This window comes from Grus americana, chromosome 1 (assembly GCF_028858705.1).
Source record: "Grus americana isolate bGruAme1 chromosome 1, bGruAme1.mat, whole genome shotgun sequence".
Classification (NCBI taxonomy): Eukaryota; Metazoa; Chordata; class Aves; order Gruiformes; family Gruidae; genus Grus; species Grus americana.
The window spans coordinates 145,449,781-145,472,357 of NC_072852.1; the positions used below are offsets into that span (position 1 = coordinate 145,449,781).

A 22,577-nucleotide genomic window follows, 5' to 3' on the forward strand; every position below is an offset into this window, starting at 1 on the left:
CTTGAGTGACACCTGGTCCAAAAGTAGTTAATCATATTAAGGTTAGCTTTGGGGTTGGTGTGGCTGAACCCAAGGCACTTTTATGCAAAGGTTAAGAGCTGTGTTTTCTGTCATTCAGGTGGTCAGAGCAGATCCTGCCTTTGGGCAGCTGTGTGTTATGGCCATTCAGGTCAGTGCAAATAGCCCACCCATAAAGAAGAAGAAATAAGCTAATAATCCTGTTAAATATTCCAAGTTGTCTGTGTATAGACTTGTGTATGCAACAGGACTTGCTGGAAGCTTTCTTGTATTTTTACCCTGGTTTCACAGCCATGTGTATTTCATGACTTTTATATGTTTAATATAAATAAATATATGGGGAGTTGGAACTAGATGATCTTTGAGGTCCCTTCCAACCCAAACCATTCTATGATTCTATGATTCTATAAGGGTTTTTATCATCTCTCTTCCAATTTCTCTATCAGAAAGACAGTGGCTACTGCATATGCTTCTCTTGGTCTTACCATTTTTGTTTTATTCCTGCAGTGTCTTTTGGGGATATTCTAAATTGCTGCCTTTGCCTAAATTCTTGCCTTTTGAAAAGCAAATGCATAAGCTGTACTGAAACACTGTTATTTTGTTTGTTAAATAACTGTGAATATTTGCCTTACCTAGGTGCTTGCCAGACTGTTGGAAAAAATTAATTTGATTGCTGCTCAGATGCTGTCCCCACTATTCACAGGAACCTTGTTTGCTAATTTGTTTCATGGTGACTGAGGCTTCTTGTGTCTTGAAAGGGATTTGCTTTGGAATAGACTGAATTACTCTTTTACTTCTTCCAGTGTAATGAGGAGCTTTTTAAGTCTGAAAAGTATGCTTTTCTCAGCAAGAGCAGGAGGTCTGTCTGTAGTGGTAGTGATAAATTAAATGTTAAAAGAAAGAAGGTGAGCCGTATACCTATGAATAATCAAATCAGGGAGAGAGAGAACAAAATTGAGGCCATTCCAAAACAGCAAAAGCCAATAAACAGCAAAATTAAAAAAAACCCCAAAAATTCTGGTTTATTTCTTAAATATAACATATCGATGAAGGCTGTTTATAGTAAACGGTATTTGCAGTGACTGGGAGAACAGCCAAATATAGGTTTGTTGCTTATGGAGTCCTCTGCTTTTCCTGCTTCAGTGAGAACTCATTGTAATCAGTGGTGTCTTTTATTTAAATTCAGAAGACTTTGGATTGTTCTTGATAGTGACATTCTAATGCACTGTTTCCACTGACTATTGCAACCAGCAGGTGGTCATTAGGATATTAATCTAATATGATATTTTCTATACTACAATTAAATAAACTGTATGAGAATAAAGGCAGCTTAGATTACATCTCATTTTTAGACCCATTGCTATCTGGATTATTTGGCTTAGTGGCTAATATGATGAGAAACATGGCAGTAGTCCTGTATAGTACATAGTCTGTCACATTTTATTACTTAAATGTAGTATTTAAAAAATATATATATATATATATTTGCTCTTATCTGTCATGGACATGAGAGCAAAGTAGGGTCTTTGAGATCTCTGGGCTTTAATTTTGAAGTTGAAGCCTGCCACCTACAAATTGCGCCTGTTTGACAAGAAAGATTTTCTTTTTGAAGGTTTTACAGGAATATCTTTTTGACAGATTGATTGTGTAAGTCTTCACGTTGCTCTAATAACTCCTTTTTAATGGGAGAACTTTAATTAATGTCAAACTCAAAAGTTCAGTGACAATGTGCCTTCTCTTAGTTTAGAGGTTAAAAATAATTGATACTTTTGTATGCACAGAATAAACTGCCATAAAAATGTTAATTTCTATGACTATTCAGATAGGAAGAGATAGAACTAAATTCAAAACGAGTGGTCAGCTTTTCTGTAAATTTTGAGACAGTGAATATGACTCTATTAATAAATACAATCAACAACCATTACTGAAATAATTAAGAAAAGCGTGATAAGCCAGTGCTTGTTGTAATTACTGTTGCAGATGGAGTAGAATTACAGGTTTGGAAATGTTTTTGGATTATGTAGAAATTTCAAAAATACTTTTCAGAAAAGCGGCTAATTTCTGAACTATTGCAGTATAGAAAAATGATTAAATTTCTTTTTTAGTGCAGAAGACTATTAAAAAAAAAATCCACCATTTGCTAAAACACACTGCTGTCTCATGTACAACATGGTTTTCTGACATTAAGAACATCTGGGTGGAGGAGCCCTGGAGGGGGGTGCTGGGCCATGAGCCAGGGGGAGTTCCGGGGAGGCTGTGCAGGGACAGTGTGGTCTGTGGGTGCCCTTGGGGCCATGGCAGCTTTGCAGTGTAATTGAAAATCAGATGATTTACCAACATGGACAGTGTCTGCAGGTTGTTCTGTCTGGTGTATTTTGAGTAGTAAGACACAGCACAAAAAACTGCATACCTATGCTCATGAGTATGAATTATATGATATATAATGTCGGTGACTTTTCAGGTCACCTTTTGTGTGAACCATCACTTCACAGAACTTACAAATTTTCTCTGTGGTTGTGTTACTCCAGAATTTTTTTGCATTTTCCTTGTAAACAACAAGATGACTGTTAGAAATAGGATACTTGACTTGAAATGTGACTCATTACACCTGAGTTCATCCATTTCATTCAGCCTATTCATTTATATTCCTTCTGCAGTCAGTGTAGAGGAAAAGGGAAGACTTGTCCTGACATCTTAAAGGTATGTCCTGACATTGAAAGAATTACCTTCTTGAAGTCCCATCCTTTCATCTGACTAAAAATAACCCCATACTGTTGTGTCTTAAAGCTAAATAATGCAGCTTGTACCTTGGGTAAACCACATATATAGTTAATTTTTAGCAGATCCAAGATAAAGATTGTGCTATAGCACATATACAAAAGAAATACTGATGCATGACACATTACTTTTACTACTTCCTGATTCATGAGAGCTACAGGGTAAAACTATCAATTTATCTTGACAATTTTAGTGGAATTTATGCATGAATGTGGGTATGTCTATGAAAGGCATAGCAACTGAGAATAATTCTACATTAACATAGTGTATTTAATTGAAAGTTAATATTTCAAATTTTTAATTAACACTTAAATTGAAAAACAAGTAGATCAAACCCACATAAGTTTTGAAATAATTTATTCTTCAAACCATTCTCATGCAATCTTCAAATATTATTGACCAATGCAGCACTAAATTTTCTGGGTTATTTTTATAACAGAAAAGTGTAGAACAAAAAAGTGAATGAATGCACCATTTTAATACAAATTTTATTCTGCCTAATCTTCATGTGACAAAAGTATCTTGATTCTCATACAATAGTTTACTGGAAGATGGATTCAGCTTCAATTAAAATACCTGATGTGATATGAGCTAATTGTCTAAGCTTGCATTGGCGCTCCCAGTGGGGATGTAAAGCTTTATTCACGTGCTTAAACATACATATTTTCATAGTCCTGTATCCAGGATATCTTCATGGGTCTGACAGATATGACAGAAGATACATGGACCCGTGTCATCCTCAAGTGGCAGCTGGAAGCTGAGTGGGACAATCTTCACATCTCCAGTGGCACTGTATGTCTTCATTTACACAACTGACTTGAGCATCTCACAATAGACTCAAGAGAATGTGATGTGTGATTTGTCTCATCCTGCAGTAGAGACATCTATTCTACACACTGCTTGCTGTGTTCACTAGACTTTCCACTGTCTACTGTGGGAACTTAGAAAAAAACCCCAACTTTCACATATAGTTCCCATCTACATGTGTCTGAATCTGGAGCTGAATCCCAGCATAAGTTTCTCATCATGCATACACTGACACTGTACAGAAATTTTTCCAATGCAAATGCAAAAGAGAAAAATAAGCAATAACCAAGACAGAAACATTTTAATGTAGAAACTATGTACACTGAAAAGATATATACACTGGAATTCAATTTAAGATACTGCAACACATTCATCTGTGTTCATTTTGCTCTCTACTCTCTACTCTTTCTTCTTGTCCCTTACTATCCCTCTATTCATACCTCTTCCCTTGTTATTTCCTGACAAGTAGCAAGTAGTGTTTTCCTCTCCCATACAGATGCATGAGAATAATGAGAAAGGCAGTGATAAAGATCTAGTGCTTCCCCAGCTCCTGCTATTAGGTCAATGGTCAGGACTTTTCAGCAGGATCTGGCTGAGCTGTGTTCAAATCTATATTTCATCTGGCTAAATAAATTAAAAGGACTTTAAATGGTAACTTCGTTCATTAGCCAATCACTTACTGCTTCAGGGCTGATGATGGTCTTGTTATGATATTTGCATTTAAGGTGCTAGGTCACTGGGCTGCGTTTGCTGGTGAGCACAGGACACTGGGGAAGGTGCTGTCCTTCATGCTGGGGCATGAGGCAGTGACTTCAGCAGGACTGGGTGGCTCTCCTTCCCTTGCATTACTTTCTCTCCATGTATACTTTCCCCCCAAACACTGGAAGAGGGCAGTTCGTAGGGAGTGCAGACATATGCTGACCAAGGTCTGATTCCTTGGGAATATGGGAGCTTGATAAGGATTCTCCTTTTTGGAACAGTCTTGATGAAGATTGTGCATGGATGTTTAGGTGGCCAGTTGTTGTATTTCACTTTATATAAAAAAATATATGTACAGCAAGCAGGCGTCATTTGTCCAGTGTATTTAGGAGGTAAAAATGGAAGGACACTGACTTGTTTTTTTCATTCCCAAATGTAAAGTGTATTTAGTTAACAAAATGCAATTCTTTACTGGTCAGCCATTTAGTATGTTGGTATTGTGGATTAACCCAGCCGGCAGCTAAACCAGCCACACAGCCCTTCGGTCACTTCCCCCCTGTGCAGTAAGATGGGGGAGAGAATCAAAAAGAGAAAAAAAATCCCCAAAAGTAAAACTCATGGGTTGAGATAAAGACAGTTTAATAGGGCAGAAAAGGAAAATATTAATAATAAAAATAAAATATACAAATATACATCCCTGGAAGTGTTTAAGACCAGGTTGGATGAGGCTTAGAGCAACCTGGTCTAGTGGAGGGTGTCCCTGCCCATGGCAGGGGGTTGGAACTAGACGATCTTTAAGGTCCCTTCCAACCCAAACCATTCTATGATTCTATGAAAACAAGTGATGCACAGCACAATTTCTCACGACCCAAAACCAACGCTTAGCTAGTTCCTGAGTCATGATCCCACCTCTTGGCTAGCCTCCCCCATTATAAACAGAGCATGATGTTATATGGTGGGGAATATCACTTTGGCCAGTCTGGGTCAGCTGTCCTGGCTGTGTCCCCTCCCAACTTCTTGTACACCCCCAAGCCACTCTCTGGTGGGGTGGTGTGAGAAGCAGAAAAGCCCATGACTCTGTGTAAGCACTGCTCAGCAATAACAAAAACATCTCTATATTATCAACACCGTTTTCAGCACAAATCCAAAGCATAGCCCCATACTAGCTACTATGAAGAAAATTAACTCTATCCCAGCCAAAACCAGCATGGTTGGAAATAACTCTTGTTATATTTGCTTCACCTTAAAATTCTCATTCCAGGGAAAATTTTGAATATATGTTCATGCTTCTGTTGTTGTCATATAACATATTTCTATATAAGTTCTGCATTTATCAGATTTAACCAGAATATATTAAAATAAAAACCTTATGATGCATACCTGCTGCAAATTTCAAACTCAGTGAGAATAACTTCAGTAAGAATCATGCATTGCTGATAGACATAATCTGTAAAATCCTCAAGTCTAGTCATGCATAAAATGGGGACCTTACATTTTTATTGGCTAGTGGGAATTTTTGCTGCGCAAAAAAGTGCAAGATTAGCTGCTCATGTTTATAGCTCATGGAGACACCTGTGGTCCCAGAAGAATTCTTCTCCATGTTTTACCCTGACCTTCCTTTTTAATGGTTCTTTGCCTGGCTTCCTATGTCCCTTGTTAAATTCCTAAAGAAGTGGTCTATTATTTTTTCCTTAGATGAGAATCATCTAGTCAGTTAAACCCCAGATATGAACTTAAAGTTTGCAGGTTTCACCATTAAATAGGACTATTTATGTATAACTTCTATTTCATTGAAAGCAGCTGAAATTTTTCTGTTATCAGAAATAAATTCCTGTTGCAAATTATTCAGTATTGTGAAATGAAAGTATTCTCATTGCTATGTGTGTGCTGATACTTGTCATAAATCACAGAATTCATAGAAGCAAGATGTTTGTTAAAAGGGAACACATTCTGTCTTTATACACATACAGATATGTATTCCAATGGCAAAGCTGTTAGGGATTTAATTGACATTTAACATTAGAATTATCAAAAACTTCCTGGTGCAAGAACAGTAAATCAAATACTGTCTGGTTATTTCCCAGGATCTTCATGACCTAAACTGTGATCTTTCTTTACCTTTGCCATTACCAAGACTTGTTACAGATAGTTCAGGATCGCAAGAGTCATTCTAGATTGTGACTACAATGACGATTGCTTTTATTAAACCTGGGATAACTAGACATATTTCCATAAGATTTTCAAAATTGATGAAAACAATGACTGATGCACAAATTGGAAGAATTTGAAATTAAGAACAAGTCCACTCAACACAAGCTCTGCAGATAGTCAAAGGTAAATCTGAAATTAATCTTTTCTTCTGTTCTCATGAGCTTAGTCATATAGAGTGTCCGACATCATTTGTCTTCATAACTCAAATTCATACTGACACACAAAAATCAGAAAAGTTCCAGATCCCATGGTTGCCCATTAATATGCCTAACTTGAAGCAATAAGGGGTTTGCATAAAAATTGTCTAACAATTCCTTCAGTAATATTTTAGCTTTGTGACCTCCTCAAATAGCCTCCTAAAATGCTCCAAAAGAACAAGGAAATTGTTAGTCAATAAGAGGAGATTTTTTTTTCCCTCATGCAGTAGTTTCCTTCTATATCATTGTTGCAGTTGCTAGTGCTGCTCTTAGTAAAGCAAATCTTGAATTTGCAATTTAGCATGTATATTTTATGATGTTTGCCTGCTCAGCCAGTTTTGTTTGTTGTTTTTTGTTGTTTTTTTTTTTTTTTTAATTTCCTTAAAATTTGCTTCATCTGGGAAGGTTTCCACATACTAGTGTCCACAAAGTATGTTTCACTATCTAGGTGCTGTTCCATTTTTGGTTATAAAAATGGTAATCTGGAATGAAAACATCTGTTCTTTCTAGAATCTCTGACAATAACCTCTGTTTACTTGACCAGCTTTGAAGGAGAACGTATCTTTACAGAATCTAATGGAGACATTAGTATATCAGCTTTGGTTTATTATTTCAAATTGCCATCAAATTTCTTAAAACATTTTATCTAATTAAAAGCAAAGTCCATTGGACATATTTATAGTTCCTTAGCTAGAAATAAACCAGGACTATTTTGCTACCAAGCAATTAATACATATTTTTAAAATATTTTTAGTATTATGGATCAGAATTTAATAGGAAAAAAAAAATCATTTTTATTTTCCATGAACGTTTGATGCAGAAGGTGAAATGCCAAAGTGGTTAAGATTGGAACTAGCTTTCCATTTAAACAGCTGATTTTTCTAACTGTGCTAACATACACTTGCTTACTTAAATTGGTCCAGAACCTGCTACTTTATATGAAGATACAATTAATTTAGCAGCTTAGGGATAATTTACCAGAAAATCTTTGATCTTCATGCAATTCAAGTCCAGAAGATCAGGAATTATGTAGTTCACAGTAAACACAAGAAAATCCCTGATATGTAGAGTTATAAAGTGAAGACATCCTTGCTTTAAAAGGAGCTCAAATATCCAAGTTTCAAAGGGTTAAAGGGTTGTTTACTACTCTAGACATGAGCAATGAATGGGATTGCTTTGCAAGTAAGTCTTAGATAATAGTGGGGGCACTTGGATGTGGTGACAGTGGGAAAGAATACACTGGTCTAGCTTATCTTTTAATTTCGCTGTCAAAGAGATAGCCTGTGCTTTATGCATCTTTAAGTAAACTCATAGTGGAAGGAGGGCATGATTTAACTCTAGAAAAATAGGGAAAGTTGACATAAATACCTCCAAGTTTAACTTTGTCAGTTTATTTAAACAAAATAGAAAGTCTCTTTCTCCTCAGAACTTTTTGGGTTATCTGTAAAAAAGTCCATGTCTTACCAAATACGGGTATCAGGATGAGATGGGCACCTCTGCAGTTTCCATTTGCTGTGGTGGCTGGGTCTCCACTGACTGCAGTGAGAACTTAGCCACCTCCCATGTAGATGTCTACATAATAGGCACCTGAGTTTAGGTGGCTGAATCTGGAGCTGAATCCCACAGTCCAGGACATGTCAGATGACTTCAGTGTAATGCAGATGTTCCTGACCTTAATGAGCTGTAATTGTGATTACGCTGCTAATGAAGCAGAATGCGCTGAGCTCCGTGCTGCTGCTGGTACCTCTGTTTGCAGATGTAACACAAGCTCAGCCCTGTCCACCCTGTCTACATTGCACTATGATCTTTGCTGTAATTGTGGTGACATAGACCCCAAGAAAGCTATCTTGCTGTAAAAAAAAATAAAATCCTGCCTTTAATGGCAGCCGTGGCAGAATGTGGAAAACCAGCAAGCCTGTGTTTTCTTGCCAAAGGAATTATTTGATTCATTTTAGATTAGGGCACGTGTGTCAACTGATGTATAACTGGGTGTGAGCACCCTGCAGCCAAATACTGGGAAAACTTAAACTGGCAATGCATCCACACCCTGCAAGCACCTGCAGAGACAGTAGAACAAATCCTCAGACTGGCGGGATACAGGATATCTGTTTTTTCAGCAGCCCCCAGTGTGGGAGATGGTTGGGTTTAATATTTTAAGGCACCAGCTGTTGCTTCACCACTGTCCAGTAAGCCTCAGGCTCTAAGTGTGCTGACGAATCATGGGGACTAGGGTCCACGAGGTGGTTTGGCTGAAGCACAAAGGAGATGGAACATGTGCTCTGGCTGAGGGAGCTCCATTTCATTCATTGTGCTGAGGTCCATGTCACACACCATTGCTCTTAACCTTGTTTCTGAGAGATGGTTCTGTTGTTGGTTTTGCCAAGGCTGTTCCTGTCTCATTTTTAAAAACGAAACAGGACTATGATTGCTGAAAGTATGCATTGGTGATGTAATAATGTCACAGTTGAAGCTAATGGACATTCTTCAGTGAGTTTGGGGGGGGAGCAGAACTAGGCCAGACCATGCCCTTTTGAAAAACTCAGCTGTTGCTCATGCCTCTTTAAGGCATTTATGGAGCAAATATGAGTCCTGTTAATGATACTGTCAAACAAGAAAAAATATTTTCCTTGTGGTTTAATATTTCCAGAATCTCTTGTACATTTGTTTTATCTCTTCCTGTGAAAGAGCACATTTTTTTCTTAATGCAAACATTTAGACTGTGTGCTGTCACTGTAGGCACTGTTAGATTATATACAGAGTTTATGAGACAGTTCAGTAATGTGGCATAAGCCAGGAGGTGATTCAAGAAATCTAATGCAAGAAATTCTTCTGCCAGATGGAATTGTACCTTGCTGATAGGTGATTACAAGGCTGCTTATAAACCAGCAAATCGATCTTGAGCCATTTGTCTAGCTTTGGGACTAAAATGACCTGGTTAATCTAGCAAAATCTGCATGTGTTGGTTGCTGATACCACTTTTTTTTTTATTCTTTCAGTGCTTGTTTAATTTATATGTAATTAATGGAAACATACATCATCAAATAAGGTGGAGGTATATAAATTCATGTAACAGAAGTTCACTTTCCCAGACTGTAGGAGTTATCTATTAGTTCCTGAGGTTAGCATAATGTTTGGTAGGTAAATTGCTCTTGCTTGCCAGGATTGTGAACTGAGACAGTCAAGGCAAAATCTTTCAGTATTGCAGAATATTTCATTGTTCTTTTGATATCAACACAGTTTGTGGAGACCACCATGTTTCTTCTAGTAAGTGCTTCTTTTGCCTTCCTTTAGAAACATATTGTATTTCTGATTCATGCTATGCTTGTACAAGGTGGGGTTATTGTGCAGGTAGTTTCATGAGGATTGCATTCACGTGCATGTTCTCAACTCAGAGCTCCCTGGTCCACACAGGTTTGTTGTGCCGATTTGTGCAACTGCTCTTACCAGAGACCAGAACCCAGAGTTCTTGCCGAGGTCCAGCACAGTAAAAAGGTGAGGTGCTATAAAAGGGTCTGATCAAAACCATGGTACCTGTCCAGCCAACATGTAGGCTGAGAAAGATTGTTCAATAGTAATGAATACAAAGAGTAGGGTTCATGTCACCTAATTTAGTCTACTAAAGTGAGGTGTTCAAACTGCCTTGTACCTCCTGTGTGGTCAATATAAACAGATTATCATAGTTGTCATATTGTATCTGCATGTACATTAGCTTAGCACTAACATATCAATAACTGTATCAAACCGGAAGGTTGGAACAGAAAACACATCTCCTTAGAACTGTAATTTATTTAGCCCAGTTATGTAGTAAGCGATAATATGCTACAAAAGAATATGGAATGTGGCAGCAAAACTTCAGGAATGGCAAAGAGCACTGTGCTTGTACTCTTGGGGGACCATGCTACATGTTTTGGGGACATAGCGAGCACAAGGTTTGTAGAAATGGGTAACCTCTTTTGTCAGATTTGCTAAGTATAATTGGAAAACATGTGCAAGATGATCTGAAGGTAGATAGGCACCTCAGTGGTCATGTATGCATAGAGGTGCCTCTCTCTGATAATTGCACAGACTGATGCCTAGTTCAGAGTACCTCAGTTTTGGACACCTCATGTTGGGTGATGTTAGTCCAACTGACAGAAGAACACAAAGAAATGTAATAGTGAGACTGCAATGAAGATGACTGTGTACTGCCAGTTGTGCCAGGGCAAAATGGAATGGAGGACTGCTGACAAGGTGACTTTACAGGGAGTTGTAGGGGATCCCTGCCAGTGCTGGGAAGCATTGTGGAGTAAGATACTAATATAAAATATGTGATGAGGGCTGACACCATGATGCAGGTGGAAACATTGCACTGTGAATAAGCAGATAATTAATGAGGTGCTAGTCTATGAAAGTTGACAAAACTTCCACTTTTGAAGAAAGAGAGCTGGTGGAGGGATGCAAAGAGGGCCCTGCAATGATTAAACTTTTGGAGCTGGAGAATAACCTTAATTTCTTGAGGCCAAAAAAAAGAACATTGAGAAACTGAGGTGAGGGCGCCCTAGGTAAACATTTTAATTATGTGAACAGGCAGGAAAGAACAATTGCACAGAGTTAATCTGCAAGAGTTTTAGATGTAGGTTAGATGTGAAGCTCTTCATGCAGATGTGAATCCAAACTGACTCAAATGATGTGTGAAGGTAAGGAGCACGATGATAGTGCTGTGAAGAAAGGAAATAAATGGAAAGATATGCAGGGGTGTGTGTGGGAGGGTGGGGTAAATAAGAACTGTGCTGGCTGGCATGAAGAGTAAACTGATAGGTAGACATCTGAAGGGAACTTTGAAGAGAAGAGAGGTTAGCTTAATTGGAGGAAAGAGATCAGTGAATTGTCAGCACAGGGAACATTGCTGAATTGTTTGTAGTCTGTGGTGAAACTACCCAGGGATGAGAGGCAGAGGAAGAGGGAGAAGAGGATCAAGGACAACATCTCTTCAGTGAGAGGACACACTGATGCACATCTGAAGAGAGATCAGATGAGAGTTGGAAGATGAAGCAGCCCCCAAAGCCAAGGATAGTACAGGTGGCTGTGTCAAAACCAGTGACTCTGCTGGGAGGACGAGGAAGGAACATTGCTTCTAGTTTCACTTGAAAGGTCAGTGGAGTGGACTTTAGTGAGAGTGCTTTTGTTGGTAATAAAATGAAATGCTCTGGTATTATAAAGTATTTTGAAAGATTCTGTCACTGACTGAAGAAAAAAAAAAAAAGAAAAATAAATAGGTTGAGGGCCAAGCTGAGGCCCGAAATGAAATCTGCACCTGACTGTAGTAGTTTACATTACAGCTTAGTCGAGGAAAATTCTGTACACTAACATGTAGGAGAACTACATGACCTGCATTACACTGTAGAGCTAACCCCACCAGATGCTGTGAACATTGCACAAGATTTATGCTCTTTACAAGGAGAAATAGGCAGCAGCTAATGTATATCTTTCTCGTTGCCCCTGCAGGGCTTTTTGTCTTACAGGGTAAACTAATTTCCTTTCCTTGCCATAAATGCATGTACCTCCATACTAAGGAAAAGAAGCTTTATGGCTGATACACTGACGTTCAAAAAGCCATTGGTTAAATTTGCAATCACTTCATACGTTTACATGGACTTTGATGTTCTGTCATTGTGCTAGTCAGGCTGCAGAATAAGTGTCTCCTCACCTAAATGGTTACTAAGATTATCCCATGTTTTGAATATTGTACAGAAAATCTAGTCAGTATATTTTTCTGATGCAAAGTGTATTTAGTTAGTGTATATTCTGAAGTGCTAGCAATTAGTACGTCAATGCACAGAAGAATTTGAAATACTAAATATGTGCTGAAGCTTATCATTAAATACATTACTTCAGTGACACTTGTGCAAGTTATTTCCATTGTAACTACCAGAGCATGGGTTTTTTGGTGCAAACTAATGATGTAGTTGCATTTAGAAAAAACCTTCAAATACATTTTTCATGTTTAATAATTTCAACCAAGACATACAAGCAGTTCACTTGTTCTTTGTATTTTGGCAGATATTATTCTTCATCATAAGAATAAATTGACTTTTCAGTTATGAGGTACACTGCTGGAATATTAATTTTTGGCTTTGTGAGATTTCTGAACAGTATTCAGTATACGCAACTATTTATAATACATGTGCATGCAGAAGTATTATCACTTTGAGGAATAATTATAAATTATTCCCTACTTCAGCAAAGTTTTCATGTTCAGCAGGCATATTTCTGAATAGTAAACTGATTAAAATGATCCCTTCATTTGAACTTTGTTAGAGATCATTTATTAAGTCATACAGATGTTTTAAAATATTTGGTAAATGGAACTTCACTTTTCTATTTCTTATTGAAGTGTGAGATATATACTGTGGGAGTGTCAACAGCAGCACACCAGTTAAGATCACCTTGAAATTTAAAATTGAATTGTGATAATAATTTTTCTTTTTCATAACTTAATAACTGAATTTTAGTTTTTATATTTAACTTAACAATTCCTTAGGGATTACATGTAGGTTCAAATCAAAATAGATGCTAATTCATGCCACTTTTAACTTCACATTTCTTTCTCTTCCCCGTTACCTTCCCACGCCTATAAGCATTCTGATAATAAGTTGGAGACTAGACCTATACAATGTAGGCACATGCAAAGCTAGATCCCTTTCTCTCATCTTTCTTGAGTTATATCGAGGTAAGCCTTTGGCACATCTCAAGATCAGTTAGCTACCTGTAACAAGCATGTTTCAAAAAAAAAAGAAAAAAAGAAAAAAAAAAAAGAATGCTTTTGAAAAGCTTTTTGTTCCTTTCTTTCCATCAAAGCCTAACTTTTGATCTGGTTTCCTGTGCAATCATACTGCTGTGAATGTGTGTCTGTGTTTCCCACCTAGTAACTTCTGAATGTGCTTATCAAATTCAAACACTTTTGACAGGGGAGAGGATGGCGGGGAAAGAGGGCTTGATTTCTCAAATATAATTAAAATATCTGAAATTTCATCAAAGTTGGTGGCTGGGAAGAGGAAAAGAAACCTTATTAGTATTCCCACTGAGGGAAAGTGCAGTCTGAGCCCACAGTTCTTTACACACTGAAAAAATCCATCTAGGTGAGTGTCATTATAAGTTATGGAAGAAAGCTTCAGCTGGAGCTTTCTGCTTAGACAGAAAGTCAATCAAACATAAGACACAAATTGGCAGGAAATAAGTCTTCGTTATTTTCCAGTGTTCATAGAGCTGCTTGTCTGTAAGGGAGAGATTCACCTCACCTCACTTTGCCATTCTACAGCACTGGTATCTTTACTTCCACATCCAGCTCTCATTGTAGTCAATGGAGAGAAAAAACTTTTAGAAGGTGATTCATTTCATCCTAACACAAACAACTAATACAAGTCAAACAAATTCTGTCCTAGAAAGGCCAGTAGGTCAGATGTGGACTTGTACAGGTGTGTCCCACAACACGTATTCTTTTCTCACATATACGTGAATTGTCTTTGCAAGGATAGCTGTGGTGAAATAGGCAGGAGAGGTGTTTATTAGAGATAGCATCAAAAGGCAAAACAAAAGTAATTGGGGAATGGCACACAGCAAAGTAGAGGTGGCACTCAGCTTTAGGGAGATGCAGGGAGGAATGATTAACGTGGAGGGACTGCTGCCAAGAGTTTCTATATAAAGAAACTGATGCCATTGCAATGACGATTTGGCAAGAGTTTTATTCCTCTGCTTATTCTTAATTAGAGTTAAACATACATTTATCATTTGTGCCTTTGGATTTTAAAGAAACAAGTAGCTGGTCAGTCACCCTACTACTCCCTGAAATGAGAGCACAGTGACATGAGTCTGGGTGCAACTCATTTTGAAACTGGACTGAAAATCTCCTTTCTCACTTCAGTCTGGATGACATTCCCTAGCTGGAAAAGCAAATCTCTAAATCCTCTTGAGGGTCCTGCCTGATTATTGCCACCACTGGCCTTTCTAACTACTGGAAGATTAAATATTTTATGGGGAGGTGTGAGGCCACCACTGCCTGCAGTAAGGGGCAGAGAATATGAGCTGTGTGCCCAGGAACAACGGGATTTGAGCCAGGTGGAAGATAGTCCTGTTCTGACCGACTGCGCGTCTTAAGCCGGGGATACGTGAGTTGATGGGAGGAAGGGCAGTTTGAGAAGGGAGCAAGTTCAGCTAAGTAGAGATGATTGTTAGAAGAGAAGAATTAGTGAAGTGCTTGCTCATTTCCATACTTTCAGTAATTTGACCTGATAAAAAGCCAAACTGCCTTAACTCAGTTTCTGTTTAATCCACCCGGGAGATGATATAAAATTCATATACAGTTGTTTGTATTGAGCAAGACATATTTGAATTCTCACATTTGTAATGTCATATGTGCTGGCATAAAAATTTTTTGTTACCCAAAAAATTCCTACTTTTTGCAGCTTCATATAGGTATTACATCAAGTGCCAAGTTTCCAGTTAATTACAACATGCTCAATTTGATTAGACAGTCACTATAGTTGCTGAACAAGAGTCTTATTCAAAGATTATTGAAATTAGAAGGTGATTTTCTAATTAAATAGGGTACTTTAGCAATTACCAGAATTAATCAGAAAGTGCTGGATTGAGAATATTTACTTGGAGAAATTCTGTATCTCTAAACATTGTTTTGAAAAACAATTTGCAAGAGATCCACACACAAAGGTAACTTAAATGGCAGGAAGAGACATGAAGGCTGAGAAACTCAGAGAATGCCATAAGTATGACACTTATATACATTTGTCATATGAACCCTGACTAATAGCCTTCTTAAGAGAGTATATTAATTCTCCTCAGCTTGAGCTTGCTTTATCCCGTGCTTCATGTTTGCTTGCCGAAGCATCATACAGACATTTGGAATTACATCAGAATCATAGTTTTATTTGGCATTTAATTTTCTCAACTCATTTGATATTTTTAATAGAATTAGCAAGGTGATTTTCCCTCAAATAGACTATCCTGGTGTCTCCCAACTTGATCAGAAGAAAGGAGGATTTTGTGTTTATATTATTTTCATTATAATGTATTTGAAAGTAGAACTGCTCAAAAGAAGTATTGCTTTTCATGGAATAGTAAATACATTTTTATTTTCTTGTCTAAACTAGATATTATTTCTCACGTGAAAGATGTAGTAGTATTTACTATATTCTTTGCTTTTTTATTGCTTGAATTTAGCAGTGATTTTTGGCAACTATCTTCTTTATTATATTTACACATTATAATTAATGCAATATTGTATTAATTTAAAGAGCACTAATAAAACACTTGAATAATAACTTCCTGATCAACGCTTGCAGTTGTTCAGCTTCAGTGAGGGTTACTTAAACAGGGGTACTCTAAAATTTTAAGCAAATATGCGGCAGTTCAATAGGCTAAAATAAGGACTAAAAGCTGCTTTTTTGGGAGAAGGTACAAAACCTATTCCTGAAAAATAGATAAGGTTTTTCAAGTTTTGGTTTTTTGAGGGGATTTTTTTTAGTTAGGGATCAATTTTATTCAACTTGCCTTGACAAAGTCTAATAAAGAAAAAGGGAAGGATTCATTCTAGGAAAGTTTGAAAAGGAATTCTGTTGTGGGTGTTGGTTTTTTTTTTTTCTTTGTAGTACTGTGTAACATATATTACTAAATAATTTTTCAAGTATTTGTGGTTTTTTTCTCCTGGGTTTGTTTGTTATTACACCTTTTTTTTACTTGCTGATAATGAAGGCTGAACAAATCTGTTAGAGGCTCAAAACTAAGTGACATCCATACACAAAAATTGTTTTCCTAGTACTATGGAAATTATCTAAAGAATAGACCTTCTAAAGGCAAAGGGACTCCCCCCTTCGCCAATTATTCCAAACTGTCAAGAATTATTCACATTCCATTTCTATCACTGTAAGGATATTAATGCAAAGCTTTTGCTTAAGATTTTGTTTCATAATGCTACAGCTGAAATGCATCAGAATGCATCATTGTGCCTTCTGTTTCTAAGACAGGAAATTCAAAAGTCTATTGACCTTAGTTGAAAAGGTCAAATTCAGAGAAATAAACTAAAATGGAAAATGTCTTAAACATATCTGAAACAATGATCCCAATATTTTAGAAAGATAATAATGTCATTCTGTGGTGGGACTTAGGGATGGTTCAGAATCTGTTGATGACACTTAAGCCAACCATTTGATTGTCCAAGCTGTTCAAAAGAAAATGAAACAACTGCAACAATAAAGGAGGAAGAGTGGGGTGCATGTAGCCTTAGGTATAAGTGGTTGGTCCAGACCATCTGGTCTGCATAACTCACTTGCTGGGGAACTTCTGTGACATTCCTGTGTCACGTTATGTGCTAAGGGCAGGCCCATGTAGCAACGTCCAGGTGGGTCCCTGGTGCACGCTTGCATTTCTGGAGCAGAAAACCAGCTCTTCCACTGTAGAGATGGAGATGAGAGGAGGAAGGCAGAAGTTAGTGAAGCAACCAGCTTAGTTTTCACCCACATGTTGAAAATATGAAGATACTAAAATGTCTTTATACTTTAAAAAATATCTAATATATTCCTGTTATTCCCTCATTTCAGTCACTCTGTAATCCTTACTCCCAATGCAGGCCTGAGTAACACTCATGATGGTGTGGGTTAGATGAAAACACTGGAACTAATGTGGTGTTTCTCAAAGAAACTTCTGAAAATTTAGTGCATTTTTAGGAGTTGAGAACCAGAGCTTCTCAAGCTCTGACCTTTCAGTTTGAAGCACCTTAAGGGTTATCTGCCATCTATAATAATTAGACAATGAACTTCAATTGGTGCTTCTGATTGACTCTCAACACCTGTGAACTGGTCAAGTAGCTACCCTATCTTAAAACGTCCTGCTAGTGGATGCGCTTATTTGCCTCTGTATACTATACTTTTGATATCTTGTCCATCTGTTAGGTCTCCTCTGTCATCTCATAAGAAAAGTTGGTATCTATCTGTGACAGTCTGGAAGAACATATTTGTATAATTTGTATTTGTCTAATGCTTTGTATGTGGGTGTTTTAATGTGCTGAGGAACTGAGGCACTTAGAATAGGATTCACTTTAACCTTAGTTTTCTAGTGCACTTAAAATTAGACCTATGGTTAATAAAAGCTTTCCTTGAAGTGAGCACATAAGAGCTCTGATCTGTGTCTCCTCTGTGGTAGGAAGACCTGTATATTGAGGTGCCCCATGACGGCAGGGAGGGCTTGGGAGGTTCCAGCTACCCCTTTATTTGCCTTTGGTTGGAATTTCATGGTGGGCTGGAGAGAAGCCTCCTAGTGCACCCTGCTGGAACGAAAATCTCCATTCTCTGCTCTTGTCTTAGACTGGGTGGCATAAAGCATAGGGTTTGTGGTGGAAAGTTTACTGGCCTTAAAAGATCAACAACCTTTTATCAGGAGGCATCTGCTGAGTTCATAATGAAAAATAATCATTAGTGCACCAGAAACATTCTTCAACTTTTTAATTCAAAATGCAATTACATTGCTCCTTTGTCCTGGTAAACTGCTGTACGTGAGTTCTCTATCATTACATTACATAGCACATGAATGGGAGTCTCAAAGCAGGGAGAAAGAGGAGACGGGAACAGGGTGGAACATATTTTTTCTTATGTAGCATCTGGCTTTTTAGCAGCATCCAGGGCTTTTAAAATCATTGAGATTGCTCTGTTGATGGAAATTATTAAAGAATTGACTGATTAATGTCTACTGCAAAATGTCATTTTCTTTTTATCTTCTGTTTTAATCAAAATAAAAGCACATTGGGCGAAAAAAAAGAAGCTAAGAAAAGTGCCCCAAGATACCATTTGTGAGGGTTGGAATTAAGGACATTCATGGAAATGTCGTGGTTTAGCCCCAGCTGGCAGCTGAATACCATGCGGCCATTCACTCACTCCTCCCCCCACAGTGGGATGGGGAGGAGAATCAGAAGAAAAAGATAAAATTCGTGGGTTGGGATAAGGACAGTTTACCAGGACAGCAAAGGAAGAGGAAAATAACAACAGTACTGATAAAAGAATATACAAAGCAGATGATACACAATGCAATTTGCTCACCACCTGGAGCCCATTGCCCATCCCATCCCTGAGCAGTGACCCCTTCTCCCCGGCCAGCTCCCCCCTTTATATATTGAGCATGACGTCCTATGTTATGGAATACCCCTTTGGCTAGTTTGGGTAGCTGTCCTGGCTGTGTCCCCTCCCAGCTTCTTGTGAAAATTAACTCTATTCCAGCCAAAAAACAGAACAGGAAACAACATTCAGGCAACTTCCATTCCTGAATCCTCACTGAGAAAAAGCAAGATAATACAGAGTCAATAAAGGTTATTTAATTTGAAACTAAAAAAAAACACAGTTAATTTCTGCCATATGCATTATCTTTGGTTTCTTTAGATTATGTAGGAAAATAACGTAGTCTAAATTGGTTTTGTACATACAGTTTGTTTCAAAAATAGACAAAACATTATTTTATGAGAAATGTAGATAGCAGTGTGACCTGTAAAAAAGTATTTTAACAAAAATGTGGGTAAACCTCAAATTTGCTTTTTGTAAAGCAAAAAGCATATAATCATCAAAAGTGAGTTTACAATGTTAAATGTTCCATAAAATACAGAAACAATAACTGTAAACTTTGCAAAACCTGTTTCAGCAGTCCTAATGCATTATTTTTTTCACAGTAAATCTCACTAGTTCTGTATAAATCTATCTCATTAGTAGAATATTTGTATCAGCACTGTTCAAACAATTAATGAGAACAATTCACTACCACGAATACTGAGGTTTGTGCTCACAGTTGGTACATGAGTCTCTTAAAGTACTATCAAAGAAGACATACTTCATTAATTTTCTCTTCTAGTCATCCACAATACTTTTACTCATCTTAAGCCCAGACTCACGACTACACCTCATTACACAGATATGTGGAAGAGAAATAACTATGGCTTTCCCGAGGAGCAGAATCAATTTCATATATGTGCATTTCCTAGAGTTCAGAATGGCGTGAAGGTTTCATAACAAAACCAGAAGCCACAAATTGAGGACTGAACTTGTTCTGGGGTCTGCCTAGAGGATGTGGAGAGCAAATATATTGCTAATATACAACAATAGATCCAAGGGTGACATGAAGTTTTGATAAACTCAAAAAATCAATAGCAGATTGTATAATCTGTCTATATAGAACATGCTCCACTAATACTGAATGGAAAGTCTACTTTGCCTCTAGGACTTTCATATTAAAGTACCAGGTAATTAATTTTTAGGGACTATTTGAGGACTCCGATAGAATCATAGAATGGTTTGGGTCAGAAGGGACCTTAAAGATCATCTAGTTCCAAACCCCTGCCATGGGCAGGGACACCCTCCACTAGACCAGGTTGCCCAAAGCCCCATCCAACCTGGCCTTGAACACTTCCAGGGATGGGGCACCCACAACTTCTCTGGGCAACCTGTTCCAGTGCCTCACCATCCTCACAGTGAAGAATTTCTTCCTAATATCTAATCTAAATCAACCCTCCTTCAGTTTAAACCCATTAGCCCTTGTCCTGTCACTACTTTCCCTGATAAACAGTCCCTCACCAGCTTTACTGTATTAAAGTACCCTTAGGTACTGGAAGGCCGCAATTAGGTCTCCCCGGAGCCTTCTCTTCTTCAGGCTGAACAATCCCAGCTCTCTCAGTCTATCTTCATAAGGGACGTGCTCCATCCCTCTGATCATCTTCATGGCCCTCCTCTGGATGTGCTCCAATAAGTCTTTCTTGTACTGGGAATCCCAGAGCTGGACGCAGTACTCCAGGTGGGGTCAAGAGCAGAGGGGGAGAATCACCTCCCTTGACGTGCTGGTCACACCTCTTTTGATGCAGCCCAGGACACGGTTGGCTTTCTGGGCTGCAAGCATGCATTGCCAGCTCATGTTGAGCTTTTCACCAATCAACACCCCCAAGTCCTTCTCCTCAGGGCTGCTCTCAATCCATTCTCCACTCAGCCTGTAGTTGTGCTTGGTAATGTCCCAACCCATATGCAGGACCTTGCACTTGGCGTTGTTGAACTTCATGAGGTTCGCATGGGCCCACCTCTGCAGCCTGTCAAGGTCCCTCTGGATGGCATCCCCTCCCTCCAGCGTGTCAACCACACCACACAGCTTGGTGTCATCGGCAAACTTGCTGAGGGTGCACTCGATCCCACTGTCCATGTCGCCGACAAAGATGTTAAACAGTGATGGTCCAAATACCAACCTCTGAGGAACGTCACTCGTCACTGTTCTCCACTTGGACATTGAGCCGTTGACCACAACTCTTTGAGTGCGACCATCCAGCCAATTCCTTATCCACTGAGTGGTCCATCTGTCAAATCCATGTCTCTCCAATTTTGAGACAAGGATGTCATGCGAGACAGTGTCAAATTCGTTGGTCTCTTTGGAGCACATATTTTAGAAACATACCAAGTATGTTACATGCAACACGGACAAAAATCATTTGACTAAGAAGGAGCTAAAATTCAGTCTGTCTGTGACATATTATTCCTTTTTACCAACATAGACCATGTAAGATCACTTGTTTCCAGTCATAACAACACTGCCTGGCGAAGAACAGAGTTACTGCTTTGATGATAAACTTCTATAGTTTTGACAGCTCCCTTTGGAGCTTTAACATTGTATACTGTATGTTTCTTGGGAGTAACTGTTAATGGAAAAGTGAGATAATATACTCTTAAATGGACTATACAGATTGCATTACTGAGAAAAAGTAGATATAAAGCATTTTAGGTTTTAAAGGGATATTTATATTTTAGCATTAAAACAGGGGAAACTGCTTAAATACAAAGCTGTATAATAAAATTGCTTGAAGGACCTTTGTATTTCTGAAAAGACAATATGTACAATAGAAAATATGACTAATACAATAATGGCACACAGTTTTAGTTTTACTCTGCTGTATGTTTCTTCTGTTTTCCATAGAGGCCTAGAAACAAAATAGGGCAAAACAGTGGTGAGTTAAACTTGGATTATCTTTGAAGGGAAAAGTCTGAACAAAAAAGAGGAAAGGTGTTTCCAAATTATCCTACTCCATCCAGTTAGTTGACTGGAATTTGGAAAGCAACCAGTGTAACCTTAGATCTTTTCTGTAAGTAGTTAATAATTTTAGTGTTTGTCTTGTTGTATTGGTAACATTTTTATTTTTTTTTCAGGATATCAATTTTTTTCTTGACATTGAACTATAATACTGGTGCTCTGAGTTAAATACAAATATCATTCAAGTTGCGAGCACACAAACATTTGGCCATTTGTTTAAAAACAAAACAAAAGGCACATGATTTTTTTTTAAAACATGGGAGATTTAGCAACACTGAAACTAATCTACAGAGCCAGGTAGTCTGGATTTGAGCACGCTGTATAAATTTAGTAGAACACATCCCAACATGTGCAAAGGTCTCAATCTAGCCTATTTTCCATCCTGTCACACCAATGAGCTTGACTTAAGTCATTGTCTTTCTCATTTAAATGTGGGGTGTTAATGTTGGCCATGGGGCCCTTAAGGCTAAATGTGGAAAGTTATTGCTTTTTTCCCCCTTTGTCACCTAGATACAAGGTTTTGAACACCTTGTGCGTGTTAGCAAATTATTAATAAGGATTTGTTCATTTTAAGGGATATTAGAATCACAAGGATAGCGGGAAAAATAACTTCCACAAATTTATCGGTGTTATATTGCCCCTCCCCAGTAAAATGTCACTGTTAGTTCTATCTGTGTTTTCAAGTTTGTTTCTGTACTTGAACTCTGTTCTTTCCCACCTGTCTGCAGGATTTCACTATTTCCTATTGGAGTTGTATGTTTAGTTTTAAAAGAAAGG

The 22,577-nt window shown here is 38.0% G+C and overlaps 1 protein-coding gene across 4 annotated transcripts in view; it reads left to right on the forward strand.

Moving 5' to 3' along the window:
• The window catches only part of OCA2 (OCA2 melanosomal transmembrane protein), a 226,474-nt gene that overhangs the window by 190,360 nt on the left and 13,537 nt on the right, over positions 1-22,577 (forward strand). For 3 of the 4 annotated variants that reach the window (XM_054813838.1, XM_054813836.1, XM_054813839.1), the window contains 2 exons: positions 2,676-2,718; positions 3,469-3,588. The exons of the other annotated variant lie outside the window; for it this stretch is intronic. In XM_054813838.1, coding sequence (XP_054669813.1) covers positions 2,676-2,718; positions 3,469-3,588 — 163 coding nt within the window. The remainder of the gene's footprint in view (positions 1-2,675; positions 2,719-3,468; positions 3,589-22,577) is intronic. 4 annotated transcript variants of the gene reach the window in all.